This window comes from Pseudorasbora parva, chromosome 4 (genome assembly GCF_024679245.1).
Source record: "Pseudorasbora parva isolate DD20220531a chromosome 4, ASM2467924v1, whole genome shotgun sequence".
NCBI classification, from domain to species: Eukaryota; Metazoa; Chordata; class Actinopteri; order Cypriniformes; family Gobionidae; genus Pseudorasbora; species Pseudorasbora parva.
Window position 1 is genome coordinate 39,271,666 of NC_090175.1, and position 21,646 is coordinate 39,293,311.

General features: G+C 43.1%; 1 protein-coding gene across 1 annotated transcript in view; it reads left to right on the top strand.

Moving 5' to 3' along the window:
* The first annotated feature begins 1,679 nt into the window (after positions 1-1,679).
* chrnb5a (cholinergic receptor, nicotinic, beta 5a) overlaps positions 1,680-21,646 on the top strand; it is a 30,953-nt gene continuing 10,986 nt past the window's right edge. The window contains exon 1 of the mRNA XM_067441725.1: positions 1,680-2,341. Coding sequence (XP_067297826.1) covers positions 2,278-2,341 — 64 coding nt within the window. The 5' untranslated portion in view covers positions 1,680-2,277. The remainder of the gene's footprint in view (positions 2,342-21,646) is intronic.

The window sequence follows — 21,646 nt, forward strand, 5'->3', positions numbered from 1 at the left end:
AAGATTTTATAGTGGGAGAACTTGCAAAATAGCAGGGTGTTCAAATACTTATTTTCCTCACTGTAAAGATAAAGTGCAGTCTTGTGCATTTTCAATCAATGGCATCTGGAAATACTGACAGTAGCTAAAATGGCAGCATGACTAAGCATTTTGACATCTTGTTTGTGAACAATATAAAAATATAAAAACATACTTTTGAGAGACAAACTAAGGATTTTGAGCAAGTTACAGGATTTTGCAGTTCATCCATTGTGTTGTGCTGTTGAAATGTAGCCTACCAAAGTCATTAAGAAAAACTGTAATATGGACTAAGTTTACATTGCCTTTGTGAATGTTTATAAGCATCAGAGTTTTAGTACAGTGGGCTTAAAGGTAGGATAAGTGTTATTTCAAAACTGTTTTAGAAAAAGACTATGCTCGTGTGTCATGTTCGCTTGTTTGTCCATTTGCGATCGTATTGTGGCTCTCTTCAATGATGATAAAGACCCGTTCATTTCCACACCGTATGGAGCATCTAAATCCCCTCAGTGTTTCAAGGTTTCAAGCGTCAGCTCACAAAATGTGTCCGACAGGTAAGATACTATACTCCTAATATACCGGTATGTTAGTTTCCTCTTTACATCTATATTACCCATCCGTCATAATTGTAATATATGTCGTTAGCTGGACTATCGAGCTTGTATAGCATACTAACTTTATTGAGTTGTTCATGATAACTTTTTGTGTTTTGTGATCCCTATAACTCTAATCGTGACATAATTGTAATATGTCATTAGCTGGACTGTCGGCTCGTGTTCTATCGAGTGGTTTATGAGAACAGTTTGTGTTTTGCGATCGCTAAAACTCTAATCGTGTCATAATTGTAATATGTCATTAGCTGGACTGTCGGCTCGTGTACTATTTGTTCATGAGAACGGTTTGTGTTTTTGTGACAGAAGGGGTGACTTTTTCATTGAATATTCAAACTGGATTAGTAACGCACAGATTCTGCCATAGTCGTTGCCTGGGTTACGTATGTGTGGGGCGGAGCTATCAAAATAGGGCCGAGACCCTTTTTGGGGGTAGGGGCGTTTGTTTTTGTGATTTGAAATAACAACAATGGTTACCAGATATCACTTATCCCTCCTTTAATATCAACAGAGGGACATAAACCTATCAGGCTTCATTTATGATTTAAAGATGAACAAAAGTCTTATGTGTTTGGAACAACATTAATGAAAATGTAAGATATCGGGTGAACTGACAGGCAGAGTAAAATAATCTAATAGGCCCATATATTATTGCATTTGCAGCTGTGCCTACTTTTGATCTGCTGATGATTTGTTCATTTCTGTTAGACTGAGATGAAAGATGACCTATAAATACTGTCATAACTTTAATAATGTGGTATATCCCGTCAAAAAATAAATAAAAAATAATAGCTAGGCAACAAAAGTAGAGCTAGTTATCCTAAAATAAATGTAGGAATGTGAGAAAGTGATTTTTGAAGATAGATCGATAGATAGAGGGACAAGTGAAATATATTTAAATTAATATATAAACTGTTCTACAAATTACCAGTTATCAACCGTTTCCTGCTGCACCTCGCACGGGGTCCGCGCTCCGTCACGTGGTTCTCCCGGAGCGATGATTCCCCATATGAGAATGTATCGTTATTCTCACAGATCCTTGCACTGCACCCGAAGATCACTCAGCCAGGAATACATCAAATATACGCTTGGTGCAATAGTATAAAAACACACTAACGCTACCGAAGTTTGTGAGCTAAAAAGCAGAAAAAAAGCAGACGTTCCTGGGAGATTGCCATTCTCATCGTATCAGTTCTCGCGCTTCATCGCTTATAAAAGTTGGAGCCCTTGTCTATACCGCCATTTATTTTCGTGCTTTCGGGAAACGTGTTTGCAAATGCAACAACAGTCTTTCTTTCTTGTTAAGACATGCGTACTGACTTGATGAATGGCTTTAGCGTGCTTCAAATGTAAGCGCGCGTAATCTCTGACTGGAGTCTGCGGACGGGCTCGCGCATCTCTCGGCGGACTGGAATACATTTTATTAACGCGAGCAAAACATCTGTCGATGATTGGGAGACGGCTGCTGAATACTGAAAGAGGAAGAGCAAAGTCTTTAGCACAAAGAACAAGCCTCGTATAGCGTTAAACACACGACAGCACCCGTCCTGGAGAGGACGGAGGACTCTGGAGGGTGATCGTGGACGTGGCGAGGACTGGACATCACTGTGAACCTTCACCCGGGACAGAAAAAGAAAGAGAGAGCGCAATGGGCTCCGTGATGGCATCAAAGTGGTTTTTATGTCCCTGTCTGTTTTGGCTGTGCTTGACAAGTAAGAAGCTCTGGTATATTTGATTTTAAATAACACCTTTTGTATTATTAGCCTATGGTTTATCATTTATAAATTCAGGATATTAGTATTGAAATAAAGGAACTAAGCATGCAGTACTTTTTATTGCAGTCATTGGTAACATGGCGTCTCTCTCTCTCTCTCTCTCTCTCTCTCTCTCTCTCTCTCTCTCTCTCTCTCTCTCTCTCTCTCTCTCTCTCCCTAATGGATGCATAAGTTCATGTGGGACACGTGCGTGTGGAAGACTTGTTGATTATTAAGTTTATTTGTGTTAATTGTTTAGTAGGTCAAATATTATTATTTTAGTTTCCACGTTTCTGACACTTCACAGAGGTGATGCGTAGTTTTTATACTGCTTCAGAAGACCTTGAATATAGTGCTTTGAGGTATGCTTTAATGTGGCTTTTTGTCATTTTTGGAGCTTGAGGGCCTTGGTCCCTTATTCTCTTTCATTGCTCGGAAGAGAGCAGCATGAACAATATTTTACTTCTCTGTTCCATAAAAGAAAGAAAATAATATAGGTTTGATTTTTTTAAATGTAATTATAATTTAACTTTTGAATCACAAGTTTTCACACAAACAGACGCACATAGACACACACATACAGACAGACACACAGACAGATTTGTCATTGTATACACAACAGTCCATTTTGACCCTAAGTGGAAGTAAATTAAGTAAAAAATAGAAGTAAATAGAAATGCAAATGTTATCACAGCCTTTCCTTTTTCTCAAACTGCAAAAGATACAATGTGCAATTAATGGATTACTATAAGCAGGCTAGATGAAATAAAACATTGCTACATTTTTTAAAAGAGTCCATAGATTTAGACTTGTCCACTGCAGTTCTGTAGCGATACATTTGATAACAACAAGCATTTATTTTATTTTACATAAAATTATGGTCAAAGTCTATGTGACTGTTAGTGCTCACAACAATTCTGTGCAACCTCCATATTTTCAAATGATCAACCATATGTTACTGTTATATGTAACAGATCAGAAGTTACAAGATTAAGATCGATGTGCATATATAACTTAATAAAGGTAGCATGTAATTTGGATTTATTTGCTATCTTCATTCAATTACATCTGCACATTAGCCCCCCCCCAAAAAACAAACAAACAAACAAACAAACAAACAAAACAAAAAAACACACAAGATAAAATTAATATGTAATATGAACCAAAAAGCAAGGGTACAGAACAGTAAACATGATGTCAATTAATTTGTCATGGAATTACTGCTAAGACTTAGCTTTGTGTATGTGAATTCACACATCAGGCATAACATTATGACAGGTAAAGTGAATAAAACTGATTATCTCTTTATCATGGCACCTGTTAGTGGGTGGGATATATTAGGCAGCAAGTGAAAATTCTGTCATCAAAGTTGATGTGTTAAAAGCAAGCGTAAGGATTTGAGTAAGTATGACAAGGGCCAATTTGTGATGGCTAGACACCGAAAGTGCCAAAAGTGGGCATGTGAGCATCAAAACTGGACCATCTAGCAATGGAAGAAGGTGACGTGGTCCGATTAATCACATTTTCTTTTACATCACATGGATGGGCCAGTGCGTCACATACATGGGGAACACATGGCACCAGGATGCACTATGGGAAGAAGGCAAGTGTGGAGGCAGTGTGATGCTTCGGGCAATGTTCTGCTGGGAAACCTTGGGTCCTGAGGGGTGGGGGGGGGGGGGGAATGCTGTTTCATGCATACTGAGCTTTTTACACTGTTAAAGACTTGGATTCCCATCCTAAACATAGACAAAGTTTCAAAAACTAAGTTGGACGTTTGATGGAGTATTTCTGTGTCAAAAATACTCCTTCCGGTTTCTCACAAGTTTCGGAGAGTTTTTTCCGAGTATGGGTCCGCTTGACGTCGATAGAGCGGAAGGTCCTTGTATGGGCCGTACGGGCTCTTCTCCCGGAAGGGTGCGCGCGCGCGTGACTAGATGCACGGCGCCCATAAACACTGCTCTCAGGTGCAGCAGATCCACTATCCGTGCACTATCCTGTTGCACCGCGCTCCACTTTATTCCTATGGGTGACATCAAGCGACTTCAACGCTTCAGCACAGCATTCCGGGAAGGCAGCGCTGCATTTGAACCGATTTGAACGCAGGAAATGACGGGAAGCTTCACAACATACGCTTCGGTCGTGTCGCAAAAGTGGATCTCCACGGCCACTGCTGTCAGGACTTCATGAAATCAACAGTTAACTTACCAAAGAAGTGTGTTTTTGTCAGAGTGGTCCCAGCGATAAAGGCTCACGGCCCTGCTGTGGAAGCAGGCGGTGAGTAAAACTGCTTCAAATGTCTATGTCGTCGTGTACGTAAACATCAGTAAACAACACGATCGTGTATAACTTTAGTGAATTTATCAATGGAGCATGCGATCTATGGTGTGTGTTTAAATACATTTGTTTAGCTGACCAATATAGGTGTCAGTTTGATTATTGTAAAACCACCCAAACATAAACCTAGCGTTCCACAAAGCATGCTTCGTCTTCAAATGCACTAACGGTTACTCCATTGTTGTTCTATTAATAACGTTACACTAGTCTGACGTGCAAAAACGTTTTGTTTGCTACTGCTAAAGTTTAGTCGCATACAATAGTCCATAAACCAAATCATGTCCTCATAAACTGCGAGAAAACACACACAGATGTTGACAGGCCACTAAATACAGTACATACCACAGAACGGACGTCCTGCTGTTGATGCTTCCCCTGTTAAATTTCTTTTAGCCTCCGGATCTGATTCTGGATCATATCTGTATTAGTTGAATCTGATTGATAGCCATGCTTTATTTAGGGTAGCGTTTTCTTCTCCACGCTTGAGGACGTCACCGCTTTGTGTGCGCACGTCATTCTTTAGCTCCGCCCACACGATACGCCTCCGGGCGCTCGTTTTTTTTTTGGAAAGACTCGGTACAGCCTATATTTCTTTTATGAAAATAATAAAACTAAAGAGTTTTCGGAGATATGAAGGATGCAATACTACTCTATAGGTACTCAAGATTGACATGAGATTGACTGAAACTGAGTCCCCCTCCTTAAAGGATCTGCTGCTAACATTCTTGTTTCAAAAACCACAGCACACTTTCAGGGGAGTCCATGTCTGAGCTGTTTTGGCATAATGTTATGCCTGATTGGTGTATATGTCAGTATACATCTCCCACAGTATAGTAATAATATTACACAGGCATAACCATGAAACACACACACACTTACAGTATGCATATATATATCATATATATACATACTGTGTGTGTGTTATGGTTATGCCTGAGTAATAATATTACTATACTGTGGGAGATGACCCATAATGTGAGGGATGTGAGCACTTAACCCCAACATCCATTAACACCAGAGCAAGCATGACAAAAACACACCACTTCTTCACAGGCAGACATAAATTACATCTAATCCAAACAGACACAAACACACACATAAAGTGTAAGGTACATCTATGATTTATTTAATCTTTAATCATAAGCTCTTTCATGAGTTGTTTCTTATGTTGATGTATAAATAGCTTTTCTGTAATTCTACACTTTAAAGTATAAATCTACCTGGCTGGAGTGAAAGACATTACACTTGGATTCTAAGAACTAGATCCGTGTTTTACAGGAAATTAGCTGCACCCGAGTGTGCATTTAAAATATTTACTTGAAGTGAGGAAGCAGAAAAGAGACAAGCAAAGAGGGCAATCTTATAAATATAAGAATAGCACAATTTGGGAAAATAAAATTATCTACAGGGTACATAAGTAAATATGAGATCACAGATGGGATCAAGACTCGTCAGTCTATCTGTAGTCTGCTGGTGAACAGTAACAAAGTCAGTGCTAAAATTGACCCAAGTCTTGTGTTTTAAATTAAAGGCAAAGATACATAACAATAGAGCAATATCTATTATGTACTAACATTAAAATAATTTGACACAATTCACTTATTGTGTATATACTAGGGCTGTCAAAATCAAAGTGTTAATTTTGTGTTTTTAAATAATATTCATAATATTAAATTTCTCATAATATCATTTTATAACATAACATCCATTTTTTATGCCATCCTTTGGCTGCACAATCACGCTATACTATAATTTATTTAACTGCAATTAAATCATTCAAGCGCGATAAAACACAACAACAGAAATCAAATCTTTACTGGCACGCATTCTGTGTGCGTGTTTGGGGTGTTTGACGGCACGCCAGTACAGATTTGACAAAAATGCACAACACTTTCCAGTATCCTTGTGAGCACATTAAATAAGTTAAGTGTTAAATGACCAGAATGAGTTGTGAGACAATAGGATGCGTCAGATCCGCATTACGTGCGTCAGAGCTTAAAGTGACAGCAGCCTAATAAACTATTGCTGTTTAACATTAATCAAATAACAAAAGAAAAAGAGAAAATCACTGCTCTTGACTGAATAACTGTTGTAGCTTGAGTGTACTTGTAGCTTTAATAAGGATGAATCTACAGCTCTGGAAAAAAAATAAGAGACCACTTAAAATTGATTTCTCATTGTTAAGTGGTCTCTTAATTTTTTTCAGAGCTGTATATTCATCAGCATTATAGCTTTATTGAGGCTGGTAACACTTTGGAATAATGTTCCGTCATTAATTAATAACTACACAGGAACAGATAAGTAATGCAATATTAACATTCTAGTTACTGATGTTAACTAAGAAGAAACTCTGATTAACAAATTAGTAATAGTGCTCAGCTGATGGAGGTAGTTCACTATTAGCTAATCGATAACCACTATTTTTTCATACCTCAGAAAACTACTAAAACTATTATATTCAGGTTCATAATTAATGTGAATAATGCATAATGTAATTAATTCTAAAGTGAAGTTTAACCCACTTGTGTTACTAGTCTACATTAGTGTTGTCAAAAATATCAATATTTCGATATGTATCGATTCTGGAATATCTGAAACGATACGATTCTCAGTTTTTACAGTATCGATACCAGCTGCGCTCTCCTCTCCGACCAAAAGCGAGTTGACACACACCGGCATATTCTCACTCAGCCCGGTTAACCTCTGAGCACGGCGAGTGCGTTCTGCTGGACTTTTTGCTCATGACAGTGTGTTAGTGTTAGTGTGTGATCGGTCTGAATTTCACGCGGGATTGCACATAAATTAATTCTACTAATCCCTCAAGATTTCGTGCTCATATCTGAAGCGCACACACATAGCCTACCGTAATAAAGCCGCCTCTTTCATGATACAAGTGCAAACATTTGCTTTTTTCCCCAGCTTATTATTGGTCAAATACACTCAAAGAATTATCAGTGCACATCTGGAAGAGTGTTAACGTAAACACAGTCGCAAACCGTTCAGGAAGAACGAGTAACAGGAACCATGTGTTTAGGATCCATGCGTCCGTTAGTCTTAAAGGGACCGCAGTCATTTGTTATTCAAACTACAAAAAGACAAACGATCAACTGCTCTTGACTGATCAACTTGTGTAACTTTAATAGTTTTATCTGTACGCTATTGAATTTTTTACAAAGAACATTATCCAATGTTGTTTTAAATGTAATTACTATGCATTTTTTAATTCAGTTTCTTATCTGAATGTTAGACCTACCTGAAAAAATAAAGCAGTCTATTTAATTTGTATCTTCTATTCTATTGCATTTATTTGTGCTATTGTTTGTAACCAGTTTATTTGTTCTTATTTTATTACTGTTTACTCGCCTTTTTAAATTCAATTTACCATTCGAAATCAAGCTTTCTTGTGCTTGATTGTAAAAAATACATTAAGATGGCAAAAATTTGTGAGATAATTTTAATAGTAATTGATCAATTGATCAATAATTGTTCAAATCAAAACGATGCCCAACCCTAAGGAACATGCTGGCCACATGACTTTTTAGTAAAAAATAACAATGAATAATAACAAGTTCTGTTGTCATATTAAGCATCTTATATATATATATATATATATATATATATATATATATATATATATATATATATATATATATATATATATATATATATATATATATATATATTATTATTATTATTTTTTTTTTAACTGTGGTATTGATTTAGTATCGATATATCGATATTTCAGTCTGGTATCGTATCGAAGTCATAATTTTGGTATTGTGACAACACTAGTCTACATCATTCTAAAGGAATTGTTAATTATTTGGATCAGTATTCTAAGGAAAGGCATAATTACTCTCTAGTAATGACTGAAGTCATTGTAAGCTTTTAAAGGTTTTTGTAAGGTTTTGGAAAATAATAACTACTACATTCTTCTAAGGGAATTACTGGCCATTTGGATCAGTATTCTAAAGTCTGGTAACCCACCACCAGTAATGACTCAAGTGTTACCAAATCTGTCAGAAGCAATATCCAAAACCTTACAAAAATTGTAGTTACTAGAATGTTAATATCGTATTACTCAGATTTAGTGTAGTTATTAACTAATGATGTAGCGCATTTTAAAGGCTTAATCTGTTCATTTTATAATTTATGCAGTAAAGACAGCAGTGTTTGATTATTAAATTTCATTTACCTTTTAGACCTACCTGGAAATCTTAAAGCACTGTTTACAATGCTACATGGTTCAACAATAATACCATCTTTATGTTGTTTCTACATTATTTTGGTGATTCAATATGAAAAAATTACAATATAACATTTAAAACTTGAATGTTTTGTTTGTTAAAAGCGATTAATTTAAAAAAAAAAAATTTTTTATTATCAATTGACTGCAAACTGTTTTTACATTGTTTTACATCCTCACAAAGGAATGGCGTCCAGGCTTGTTTATGTAAGGGTATGATTCCAGCTTTGGGTGCAGGAGGTCTTGGCTTCAAAACCTGGACAAGCCCTGCGGTTTTAGAATGAGCAGCAGGAGCAGCCAATCAGATCCGTCCTTTGCAGCACTGAGTGTGAAATCCCTAGAGCTGGTTGTGTTCAGCTGTACTTCAATGCTGCCAATTAAGATTTGGCCAGATGACAAGAGTATTATATGTTGAAAATGGTTGTGCAGGTTTTCTGGATTTTCTGGATTTTCTAATTAATGGAAAGCTCAGCATATTTGAAATATAAATCTTTTGTGTGCTTATAAATGTCTTAACTGGCACTTTTATTTAATTGAATGCTTAATAATTTAATTGAATGCTTAATAAAATGCTGAACAACTTTTGACTGGAATTTTACATGGAACAGTTTGATTCTACCTTGGTTTTGTTTGGAGTAGTGTTGTCACAATACCAAAATTATGACTTTGATACGATATCAGACTAAAATACCTCGATACCGATACTAAATCGGTACCACGGTAAAAAAAACAACCAAAAAACAGATAATATGATTAATATGACAAAAGAACGTCTCAGGTTACGTATGTAACCATGGTTCCCTGAGAGGGAACGAGACGCTGCGTCGAAACGCTAGGGGACGCCTCTGCGTGCCATGTCATGAAGCACTTGTGTAATCAGTCCAATAGCGGGACGATACGTCACGGGCGGGTGACGTCATCGACCAGGAAGCTATAAAGCATGCCCGGACCAAACAGTCACTAGCTTCTGGAAAAGTCGAACAAATCGATCACAGGCATGCCGGGAGTATGGCATCTCGACGCAGCGTCTCGTTCCCTCTCAGGGAACCATGGTTACATACGTAACCTGAGACGTTCCCTATCTCGAGGGAACTTCGAGCTGCGTCGAAACGCTAGGGGACCTCAATACCCACGCCGCCAGAGTCCCAAATGTCTGTATGTGTGAATCAACCCAGAAACACCCGGGACCCCGGTGTAGAGGCTACATCTAGATTGTAAAACCTCACAAATGTATGCGGAGAGGACCACCCAGCCGCATCACATACCTCTGACAATGAAACTCCCGAAATAAGAGCCATAGAGGCAGCCATACTCCTAGTGGAGTGGGCGCGGACCCTCATTGGTGAAGGATGTCCGGCCGACTCATAAGCGAGCGAAATAGCCTCGACTATCCACTTGCTAAGCATCTGCTTTGAAGCCGGTTTTCCCTTGCTCGGGTACCCAAAAACACACAAACAACTGTTCTGAGTTTCGCCACAGGGCAGCCCTGTGGACATATGCATCTAGGGCCCTGACCGGACATAGCAGATTTAGCTTCTCTTGGTCTTGACTAGTGAACGGAGGCGGACAGAAAGCCTGCAGCATTACTGGTCCCGGCACATTAGTCGGGACCTTGGGAGCATATCCTTCCCTCGGGAAGAGAAATGCTTTTACCATTCCTGGTGCAAACTCCAGACAAGAGGGTGCCACTGCCTAAGTAGGCACCCTCAAGCGTGCCGCAGGTCTGTGCCTCAAAGTACCACGAAGGAAACGCATGACCCAAGGGTGTTTCCCCAATGATGCATTATCTAATGGAATATGATAAGCAGATATCGCCGACACATATACTTTCAGTGTTGACGGAGATAACCCTGCGGAGAATTTTTCTTGTAGGAACTCAAGAACTGAACCGAACGGGCAGTTAACAGGGTCCAAAGCCTGGTGCGTACACCAGGCGACAAAAACTCTCCATTTGAGTGCGTAAAGTCTCCTTGTGGATGGTGCTCTGGGGTGCAACATGGTCTCTATCACCTCAGTAGATAGACCCGTGTTTATGAACTGGGCCCCCTCAGGGGCCAAGCCCACCGTTTCCACAGTTCCGGGCGCGGGTGCAGTACTGCCCCCCCCCCCCCCCCCCCCCCCCGGCCTGCGAAAGAAGATCTCTCCTGACTAGGATTTCCCAGGGAGGACCTTCTAGGAGAGACATAATGTCGGCAAACCATACTTGGCCCGGCAAGAGCGGGGCTACCAATAAAAGCTGAACCCCGTCCCGGCGGATGCTCTCCAGCACTCCTGGGAGCAATGCCAGAGGGGGGGAAGGCGTACAGACGCAGCCTCGGCCACGTCTGTACCATTGCGTCCAGCCCCAGCAGGGCTGGATGCGTGAGGGAGAAATATGCTGGACAGTGTGTCGTCTCTCGAGACGCAAACAGATCCACCTGGGCTCGCCCAAAGCGGATCCACAGCTCCTCCACCACCTCGGGTGGAGTCTCCATTCTCCCGGCATCACTCCCTGCCTCGACAGGGAGTCTGCCGCTACATTCAGGACCCCCGGGATGTACATCGCCCTGAGCGAGAGCATCTTGCCTTGGGCCCATGTTAGCATATGATGCGTCAGCTTCCACACCCGACGCGATCTCAACCCTCCCTGGTGATTTATATACGAGACCACCGAAGTGTTGTCTGACCGAACTAACACATGGCGGCCCGCAGGTCTGAGAAGAAGTGTTTGATTTTATATGATTGAAACACAGCCATCAGCTCCAGCTGGTTTATGTGCCAGGAGAGCTGACGGCCGCTCAGACCTTGGGCCGAGCGGCCACTCATGACCGCTCCCCAGCCAGTTAGGGAGGCATCCGTCGTTAGCGTTACGCGACGACAAGGAGCCCCCAGAACTGGACCTTGGAACAGGAACCAAGGATCTTTTCACTTCACTAAGGCACGTAGGCAGCGCCGCGTGACCTTGATCAAGCGAAAAAGGGTTTCCCCTCAGGGAGAACCCCTTGGTCCTGAGCCACCACTGTAAGGGTCTCATGTACCACAGGCCAAAAGGTACCCCGTTGGACGCTGCTGTCATCAGCCCTAACACTCTCTGAAAGTGTTTCACAGTGAGTGACTGACCTAGCTTTATCTGGTTCACGGTATCCAGGATCGTTTTTATCCTGGGAGGGGATAGCCGAGCCGACATTATTTTCGTGTCCCAGACTACCGCCAGAAAAGTAGTGCTCTGCAGCTTATAGGTGCCAGCACACATTTCTTTCCGTTCAACCTTAGCCCCAACACTCTCATATGGGCGAGAACAGCATCTCGATGCTGAACGCCCACTGTTTCGACTATGCTAACACCAGTTCCAATCGTCGATATAGTTGAGCACGCGAATGCCCTGGAGTCGCACCTGAGCCAGAGCTCCATTCACGCACTTGGTGAAAGTGTGGGGTGATTAAGCTAGGCCGAATGGCAGCACTCAATACTGGTAAGCTTCGCCCCCGAAAGCAAACCTGAAGACCTGTCTGTGCTGCGGAAGGATGGAGATGTGGAAGTATACATTTTTTAGGTCTATTGTGACACACCAGTCCTCGGACCTGACATGACACACGATCTGTTTTATCGTGAGCATTTTGTTTAGCTGATGCAGATCTAAAAATAGGCCTTAACCCTCCATCCTTCTTTGGAACTATGAAGTACCGGCCTGGGGAGGGACCCATGTATAGCCTCTTTTCGCAGAAGAGTCTGTACCTCTCGTTCCATGACCAGAGGCTGCTCGGGGGTTACTACCGTAGGAGTAACACTGCTGAACACGGGTGGGTGTGACCCGAACCCTTTTTATAATGTGAGCAGGACCCATTCTGAGATATTCGGCAGAAGTTTCCACGCTGCCAGAAAATCTACTAAGGGAACCAGCCTCTCGAGGCTGGTCTCTGGATTTTCCTGGGTGGTCAGCCCGGTGTCCTGTAACGGATAACCGGCAGGTAGCAACCGAACTGACCGCCCCGGGGCCCTCACGAGAGGGCGCTAACATCCCCAAGCCGCTACGTTTCCGGGCGGACAAGGAGATATATGTTCGCCGGGGACCGCCGCGCCCTGAAGCACCAACGGTGGCAGGCTGAGCGCGTCGCCCGGACCCCCGATCTCTCTGCGGGGGGGGCCCCGAGCAGCCACGCTCTCTCTTTGTTTTGCTCGGTGTAGGTTTGAGAAAGGATGTACTCGGCTGAGGCTGCCCCGCCCGACAGCCCCAGAGGGACATTTTGATTTATTTATTTATTTATTTATTATATATATATATTTTTTTATATTTCACATCTCAATATCAATATCCCCCAGCAGGTCTGCTTGTTTTATATGCTTGCAGGGCAACCGCCGTATACAAACCGGCGGCCGCCTGATCTGCTGCCGAATATGCCCTACCCCCAAAGCCGACTTTTTTTTTTTTTCTTTTTTTTACCGGCTTGTTGTGGGCAGCTGTGGGGCTGTGTGACGATGTGGACTCGGGGGAGAGATAGCTCGCAAGCGTCTCTTCCCCGCGAGACATCGTCGCCCTTTCTGAATGATAGATGCAGACCCATAATCTACGCGATGCCTCGGCAAACACGCGATCTGAGCCACTAAACTCAACCCCGTAATCTACACGCTGCCTCGGCAAGCGCGAGACTCGCGATCGAGTCATAGAATCTATATTGTAGACCCGTGATCTACACGCTGCCTCGGCAAACGCGAGATCCGAGCCACTAGATTCAGCCCCTCATAATCTCAAACATGCTGTCTGCTCGCCATTATATTGTTCTTTCTCTTTCTTATTTTATTTACATATTTATTTATTTTTTGGCGAACTTCTTGACACTCGGCCGGCCAGTCTAAACTTAACCTGGACACAGCGCGAGTTACACCAATAGCACCTCTTTTTATGAGTGTGTGTGTGTCGTTTTCTTTTGGCAGATCATCATCAGCGCTAACAACATCCAGTTCCTCGGAGCTGGAGTGCTGTTGCGTTTGTGCCTCAGCGCGAGCGGAAGAAAACCGCAGAGCGTGCTTCCAACTCGCTAACTGAGGCATGAGATCCAGCGGGTAAAGGCAGAGATAGGGGATCACCCGTCTCTAACCCCGCCACTAGATCCAACTGCGATCCCCAGGACGCGAGCCTTCGCTGCGCATCGGCAACAGCGGGACCCGAGCCCTGAGGACCGCGAGCCAAAGCACTCTCCTCGAAGAGTGCCCGGCGTGATCTTAATATGCGCATTGGGAGTCTCTCGCAATGCTCGCAGCCGACCCCCTCGAGAGCTGACTGGGCATGCTCGAGCCCCAAACACATCACACATTAGGACGTGTGTATACCCACCCGAGATGTAACGTGGGCAGGGAGGAACACAACACCTATATTTCTTTCTTTTTCTTTTTTTTTTTTCTTTTTTTTGAACACACACACAATAAATGAACATACAATTCACACAGAGCACTTGTGAAGACACAGAAGCTAGTGACTGTCTGGCCCGGGCATGCTTTATAGCTTCCTGGTCGATGACGTCACCCGCCCGTGACGTATCGTCCCGCTATTGGACTGATTACACAAGTGCTTCATGACATGGCACGCAGAGGCGTCCCCTAGCGTTTCGACGCAGCTCGAAGTTCCCTCGAGATAGGGAACTTATTATTCATTGTTTTATTTTTTTAAACTAAAAATTCACTTGATGCCCTGGTTTTTGACCTTTCCCTCCTCTTATTGCTATAATAACTACATGCCAGTGTCATGTTATCATTCACTAACCTTTCACTTCTGAACGGTTTGGGATGACCAAAATCTTATTTTATGATTTGAGTAATTTAATATTTTTAAAAATGTAATCTTATAATTATAATATAGATTTTTAATTGTATCTGTTTTTAAAAATAAGCAAAAAAAATTGCAAATTATAAACAATATGACAAAAACAGTTCTTTATTTATAGCAAGTCAAGAAAGAAATTAAATAATCAAATATAAAACTGCTTACTTAGTCTACACTCTATAATTAAACTATACACTGATTCTTAATAAATATATTTTAGTTATTTAGCCAAGCATTTGGTGGTTTTCTATTTTTCATTGTTTGCTTAACATTAATCACAGAATGGTCTGGCATAAGACCTGCACTGATCTAATTACCTAAGCTGTAGGCTACACGTTCACTAAAGACATATCCGACCGTGTTTACCTGAATACTCGTCAGACCATGCATTTTTACATATTTTTGACCATTCAAATCCCAAATAATATTTTGTGAAAGAACTGAAGGGCGATCGCATGTTTGTTGTCTGAAGAGCGTGTGCGCACGCTTCAGGTCAGAGTCCGACAGCGCGAGCATGTCCCGCGCCGTGCTTTTTCTTCTCATGCGCGCATTTTTCTGTTGCTTTCTTTGTCATGCGTTGCTCGTATATATTTAACTCTTCTGCTTCTAATGTTTATTGAACGGCTGAAGCAGAGCTCTGCACACACGTCCTGACACCTGCTGTGTCACGTACATCCACGCAAATGAAGAAATACAGCTAATATTAGCGCTGTCCTCCTTAAAGTACCGGTACTAACAATAGTCAATATCGTACAGTTTGTAATAGCAGGGTATCGCAATACTTTTTTAGTACCGGTATATCGTGCAACACTAGTTTGGAGCAATCATTGTTGTTTCTAAAATGTAAATTGTAAAATTCTTGTTTATTTGTAAACATGCTCATACTTTATACGTAAATTTGTGTACTGCTTACTGCATTTGAATCTACTGCAGTCATATAAACATTGTGTGCATTTGCATGCACGTTCTTAAGGCGAATATGCCGAATAAGCCGACAATGAACATGGTCATGTAAACGCGGTAACCTGTTTTCTTTTATCGGAGTCAGGTCATAAACGGCGTAAGCATAAACCGGTCGGAACAGGGAGTTTCCTTTCAGTCGGTCACGTTCGAGGTACGTCGGACTGACCAACGAATTGGGATCACTTCTGGGAGCCCCTATCAGCTTCGAGATTAAAGAGAACAGGCCAATGGCCATTCATAGACCTACTTTGACAGATGCCCGGGGTGATCTGAGGATTACGGTCAGGGCTAACCCGCCGAGTGAGCCTCCGCGGACCCCTGACCCCTCACAAGCTCCGCAGCCGGTGGTGCTGCCGAGAGATCTTCTGGCCCCTCCCATGGGCGTCCGGTTGTGACTTTCGGGGCACCCGCGGATGAGCAGATGTCGATCGCTGCATCGGAGGGGGAGTTTAAGTCCTCGGAGGATGAAGACTCGGCTGAATGCCTCCCTCTGGGAGAGTGGCAACGGTCGAGTCGGACCCCGAGTTGGCCGCTATGCTTTCCCGGGCCGCCAAAAAGGTCAGGCTTGAGTGTAACCCTCCACCACGTCTCGAACCTTCTAGGCTGGACGATTGGTTTCTCGGGGCAGGTCGCACTGGTTCTTAGCGTCCCGCCTCGGTGCCATTCTTCCCGGAGGTGCATGAGGAGCTGACTAGGTCGTGACCTAGGGGCTCCTCCCTCCTCACTACCCTCGACGGCAGGCAGGCCAAGGGTTACGTGGGAATCACGCCAGTGGAGCGGGCCGTTGCGATGCAGCTGTGTCCGGCGACCACTTTCAACTGGCGTGGGGACTCGCGCCTCCCGTCCAAGGCCTGTCAGTTTACTTCCAACCTAGTTTCGAAGGCTTACAGGTCTTCGTCTGGCCGCGTCCGCTCTGCATGCAATGAGTCTGCTCCAGGTGCTCCAGGCCCAGGCACTCATGGACATGCACAAGGGTAGGCCTGACCCAGAGCTCCTCCGGGACCTCCGGATGGTGACCGACCTCGCCCTCCGGGGGACAAAAGTCACCGCCCGTTCCATTGGCCAGGCGATGTCCACCTTGGTGATCCAGGAACGACATCTCTGGCTCAACCTGGCCGACATGAGGGAGACCGATAAGTATCGTAGCCCTAGCCCTGTCGCCCTGCATCTTCATGAAGGTTGCGGAGGCGGCCATTGCTCCCATGAGGGAGCGTGGCGTTTGCATTCTCAACTACCTCGACGACTGGCTGATTTTGGTGCAGTCGTAAGGTCAGTTGTGTGAACACAGGGACATGTTGCTCAGATACCTCAGCCAGTTGGGGTTTCGGGTCAACTGGGAGAAGAGCAAACTCTGCCCCATGCAGAGGATCTCTTTTCTCGGAACGGAGCTGGACTCGGTCGCTCAGACAGCGCACCTCACCGAGGAGCACGTTGAGTCGGTGCTGAACTGCTTGAATTAGTTCAAACAGTGGTGGAGCTGAAACATTTTCAGAGGCTCCTTGGGCATATGGCATCTGCAGCCATGGTAACGCCACTCGGATTGCTTCATATGAGACTGCTTCAACGCTGGCTACACGATCGAGTTCCGAGATGGGCGTGGCACAGCGGCTCCCTCCGTGTCCAAGTGACACCAAGCTGTCGCCAAACTTTCAGCCCGTGGTCGGACCCTTCATTCCTACGGGCAGGAGTGCCTCTAGAACAGGTGTCCAGGAATGCTGTTGTCTCCACGGATGCTTCATCCACCGGCTGAGGTGCCACGTACAACGGACTTGCAGTCTCGGGTCTATGGACGGGACCTCATCTGCAATGGCATATCAATTGGCTAGAGTTGTTAGCAGTTCATCTTGCACTCAGCCTCCTCAAGGGGCCGCTCAGAGGCAAGCACGTTCTGGTCCGTACGTGCAGCACTGCGGCCGCTGCTTACATCAACAAACAAGGTGGTCTACGCTCCCGTCGCATGTCACAACTCGCCCGCCATCTCCTTCTCTGGAGTCAGAAGCTCCCACAGTGAGCCTTCTTGCACAGACTCTGTGCAAAGTCAGGGAGGATGGGGAGCAGGTCCTGTTAGTGGTGCCGTATTGGCCCAACAGGACTTGGTTCCCTGAACAAACGCTTCTCCCGACAGCACCTCCTTGGTTCATTCCTCTGAGGAAGGACCTCCTGACTCAGAGACGTGGTACACTCTGGCACCCACGTCCGGACCTCTGGAAACTCCATGTCTGGTCCCTGGACAGGACGCGGAGGTACTAGGTGGACTAATACAGGCTGTGATGGACACCATCACTTCTGCTAGAGCACCCTCTACGGGACATCTATGCGTTGAAGTGGAACCTGTTCGTTGACTGTTGCTTGACTGGTGCGACTGGTGTTCGCCGACTGGTGGAGAAGACCCCGAAAGTGTTCAGTCAGGCTAGTGCTTTCCTTTCTACAACAGGGGTTGGAGCGAAGGCTGCCTCCCTCCTCCCTCAAGGTGTATGTTGCCACTATTGCTGCAAATCACGACATGGTAGATTTTAAGTCCTTAGGGAAGCACGACCTGATCGTCAGGTCCCTGAGGGGGGCGAGGAGACTAAATCCTCATTGCCCTAACTCTTTACCCTCTTGGGACTTGACTCTGGTGCTTAACGCACCGCAGAGGGCGCCCTTTGAGCCTTTGCAGTCAGCAGAGCTAAAGGTACTATCTTTAAAGACGATACTCCTGACTGCATTGGCCTCCATCAAGAGTTTAGGGGACCTGCAGGCATTTTCAGTCGACGAATCGTGCCTGGAATTCGGGCCAGGTAACTCTAATGTAATCCTGAGACCCCGACCTGGATACGTGCCCAAGGTTCCCACCACCCCCTTTGGGGATCAGGTGGTGAACCTGCTAGCGCTGCCTTCGGAGGAGGCAGACCCAGCCCTGGCTTTTCTCTGTCCTGTTCGTGCCCTGCGGACCTATGTAGACAGTACGCAAAGCTTTAGGCCCTCAGAGCAGCTCTTCATCTGTAATGTAGGGCAGCAGAAAGGGATGGACCAAGCAGAGGATGGCCCAATGGATAGTGGATGCTGCGCCACTCCCTTCATAATGGAACGGATACGTGCGCTGGTATGCTCCAGTCGAGTTCCCCTCGGCGAATCCTGTTGAGCCCTCCGCAACCCACGGCGATCGGACATGACAGAGCGTCCGATGCCAGGTCTATCACTTGTAGGCGTTGGTGTAATTTGTGGTAGGCTGGGTTCCATATGTTGTGACTCCTACGGTGGTCCCATATGTGTATTCTTCATGGTAGCACTCCCTACAGCGAGCCCGTGTCCTCAGTCGGTGATGCTCCCCTGCCTGCAGATGTATGTGTTCAGTCCATATGTATGTTCCCACGTGGTAACTCCCTTTAGGCATGATGTGGCTTCTGCAGCGCCCCCCTGGGGCATGCTTTCCCAGCGTTATCCAATAGTCTGCTGATTGGGGCTTGCGGAAACGCAGTGTTACTCCCTGGTTTAAATAATGATTAAATAAACTGACTACACCAGGCAGGCTGCATTTTTTGGGCCCCCCTCCATCGATGTTATTTATGAATTGAAATCTGAAACTTACCAAAGTTACTAATAAAAGTTAATTCACATTTTACATAGCCCAGTCTTTGGTTACAAATTGGTTATGTTGTATATTAAACAGTCTATCAGACTATTTTTAGATATTCATTATTTGGCTCTATTAAATGCTAGTAATTATTCCTCATCCATTGGGAGTGTCATTGTTAAGGCAGTAGTTCCAGTAAATAACCAATAGGTGTCAGTAAACTACGTAAACAGCAAATAAGTTTATTTGCTCTGTTTACATTTAATCAACGCATTTAATTAAGATTATCTGCAAAATGCAATAGCTTACAACATTTTTTTAAATGTCAGAAAAAAAACATCTATTCAAATTAAAGTACAATTAATGTGTCTTGAAAATAAAGAACTCAAGAATTGTTAATGTACAACCTTTTTATTATTGATATTAACCGCAAGAAAACCTCTACAGAATGGTTGTCATAAATGTTACCAGATTATTGGTTGCTTTCTCAAATGGCTGTACTTTTAGTGCTAGCAGTAAAATAAAAATATATAGTCTTTTTTTATTTTTAAATAGGCTACTGTTGGTGATCTCAGGCTTTTTGATCTTATTTAGAATCATCCATAAAAGTCTAAGTTAAATTTTTAATTAGGTGGGTAGAAGGTGGAATAAGATTCATAGCATACTCACTACTCACTACTCTTTAGTACTTTTAAAACAGCTACTTTTTACTCCTACTTTGAGTAGTATTTTAGGAGAGGTACTTTTACTATACTTGAACTACATTTTTTTTGACAAGTAACAGTAATTCTACTTCAGTATGCTTTTTCAGTACTCTTTCCACCACTGTCTAACAATAAATAATAATAAATATAAGGATGGAGGATTGAAACTATGGAAAACTAAAGGTATTCAGACTATTAAAGACTTGTATATGGATGGAATACTTCTTACATTTCAAGAATTTTGTGATAAACACCAGATTCCCTCAAAACATTTTTTTTTTTTAAAATATTCACAGCTTAAAAGTTTTATGTCTTCCAGGTCTACAGATATTATGTACATTCCCAAACTGTCATTAATTGAGGAAATAATTGGAAAAAAGAGGTGAAAAGGGCCAATTGTCAAAATATTGTAATTTTATAATGTCTAAAGAGTCTGCTGTAGACAAATTAAATGCATGGAGGAAAGACATTCAAGAAGAAATATAGGAATTTGAATAGACTGAAGCATGTTTAAAGGCGCTAAAACAAATCATAAACACGCAGCTTAAATTATTACAGTATAAATGGTTGACAAGGGTTTATATAACACCTGAAAAACTCAATCATATGTCTAACAATATTCCTGATATGTACAAAATGCCAAAATGATAAAGGAATTCTAATTCACTGTCTATGGGAATGTTCTGTTATACAGAAGTTCTGGATGGATGTCATAAACTGTTTGTCAGAACGGTTCAATCTTACGGCTCTGTCTGTAACTGCATGAGGGATAATATGAGCCGTTACTCTCCGGCTGACATGCTTTATTTAACATTACAACTGACGTAACATATGGGATACTCCGAGTCAGATACGGACATTATTATGTTTGACGTTGCTACAAAGAAATAACCCGGTTTATTAATAAAGTCGCGTAAACGCGGTTTACTTGCGTTGTCAGTTGCATGTTGTCTGGTTTGCATGTAAACGTAGAAAACTGGTTACTTCAATAAGCTGATATTTGTGAGTTATCAGCTTACTCTGGTGTGCATGTAAACACACTTATTGAAAGACAGATAGAAACAATACAATGGATATTGAGCCTTGAATCATATGTTGCTTCAGATGTTTTGTATGAAGCATCATTTTGGAAAAGGTGGTCAGATGACTCTGAGAGTAGAGGTAATAGGTCATATACACATATATTCACTCACTGATTGTCTTTCCAGAGTTTGCATGGGGATATCATCCTTGAAGACTGAGTTAGACTCAAACACACACATAAACTGATATGAAGTGGATCTGGACCTTGTGTTGCCTAAGGGGACAAGCCATCCAAAATGACTAAGCCTCAGCATACACACAAAAGCTCAAAGGTGTGTGTGTGTGTGTGTGTGTGTGTGTGTGTGTGTGTGTGTGTGTGTGTGTGTGTGTGTGTGTGTGTGTGTGTGTGTGTCTTCCTGTGTGGAATGGATCATACCAATTGAGTCTGACACTATCTTGGATTCATGACTGAGTCTGGGTGTGTGTGTGTGCTTGTGTGTCAGTGTTCTGTTTTGGGAGGAGCGGAGTCACTGGAGATCTGATCCCACATGCAGCAGGGAGGAAATGGCGTGTTTGTGTGTGTGTATGTTTTTGCTACAGTCTTGGCAAGTCATTGTTTTGCCATGTCATTGGCACA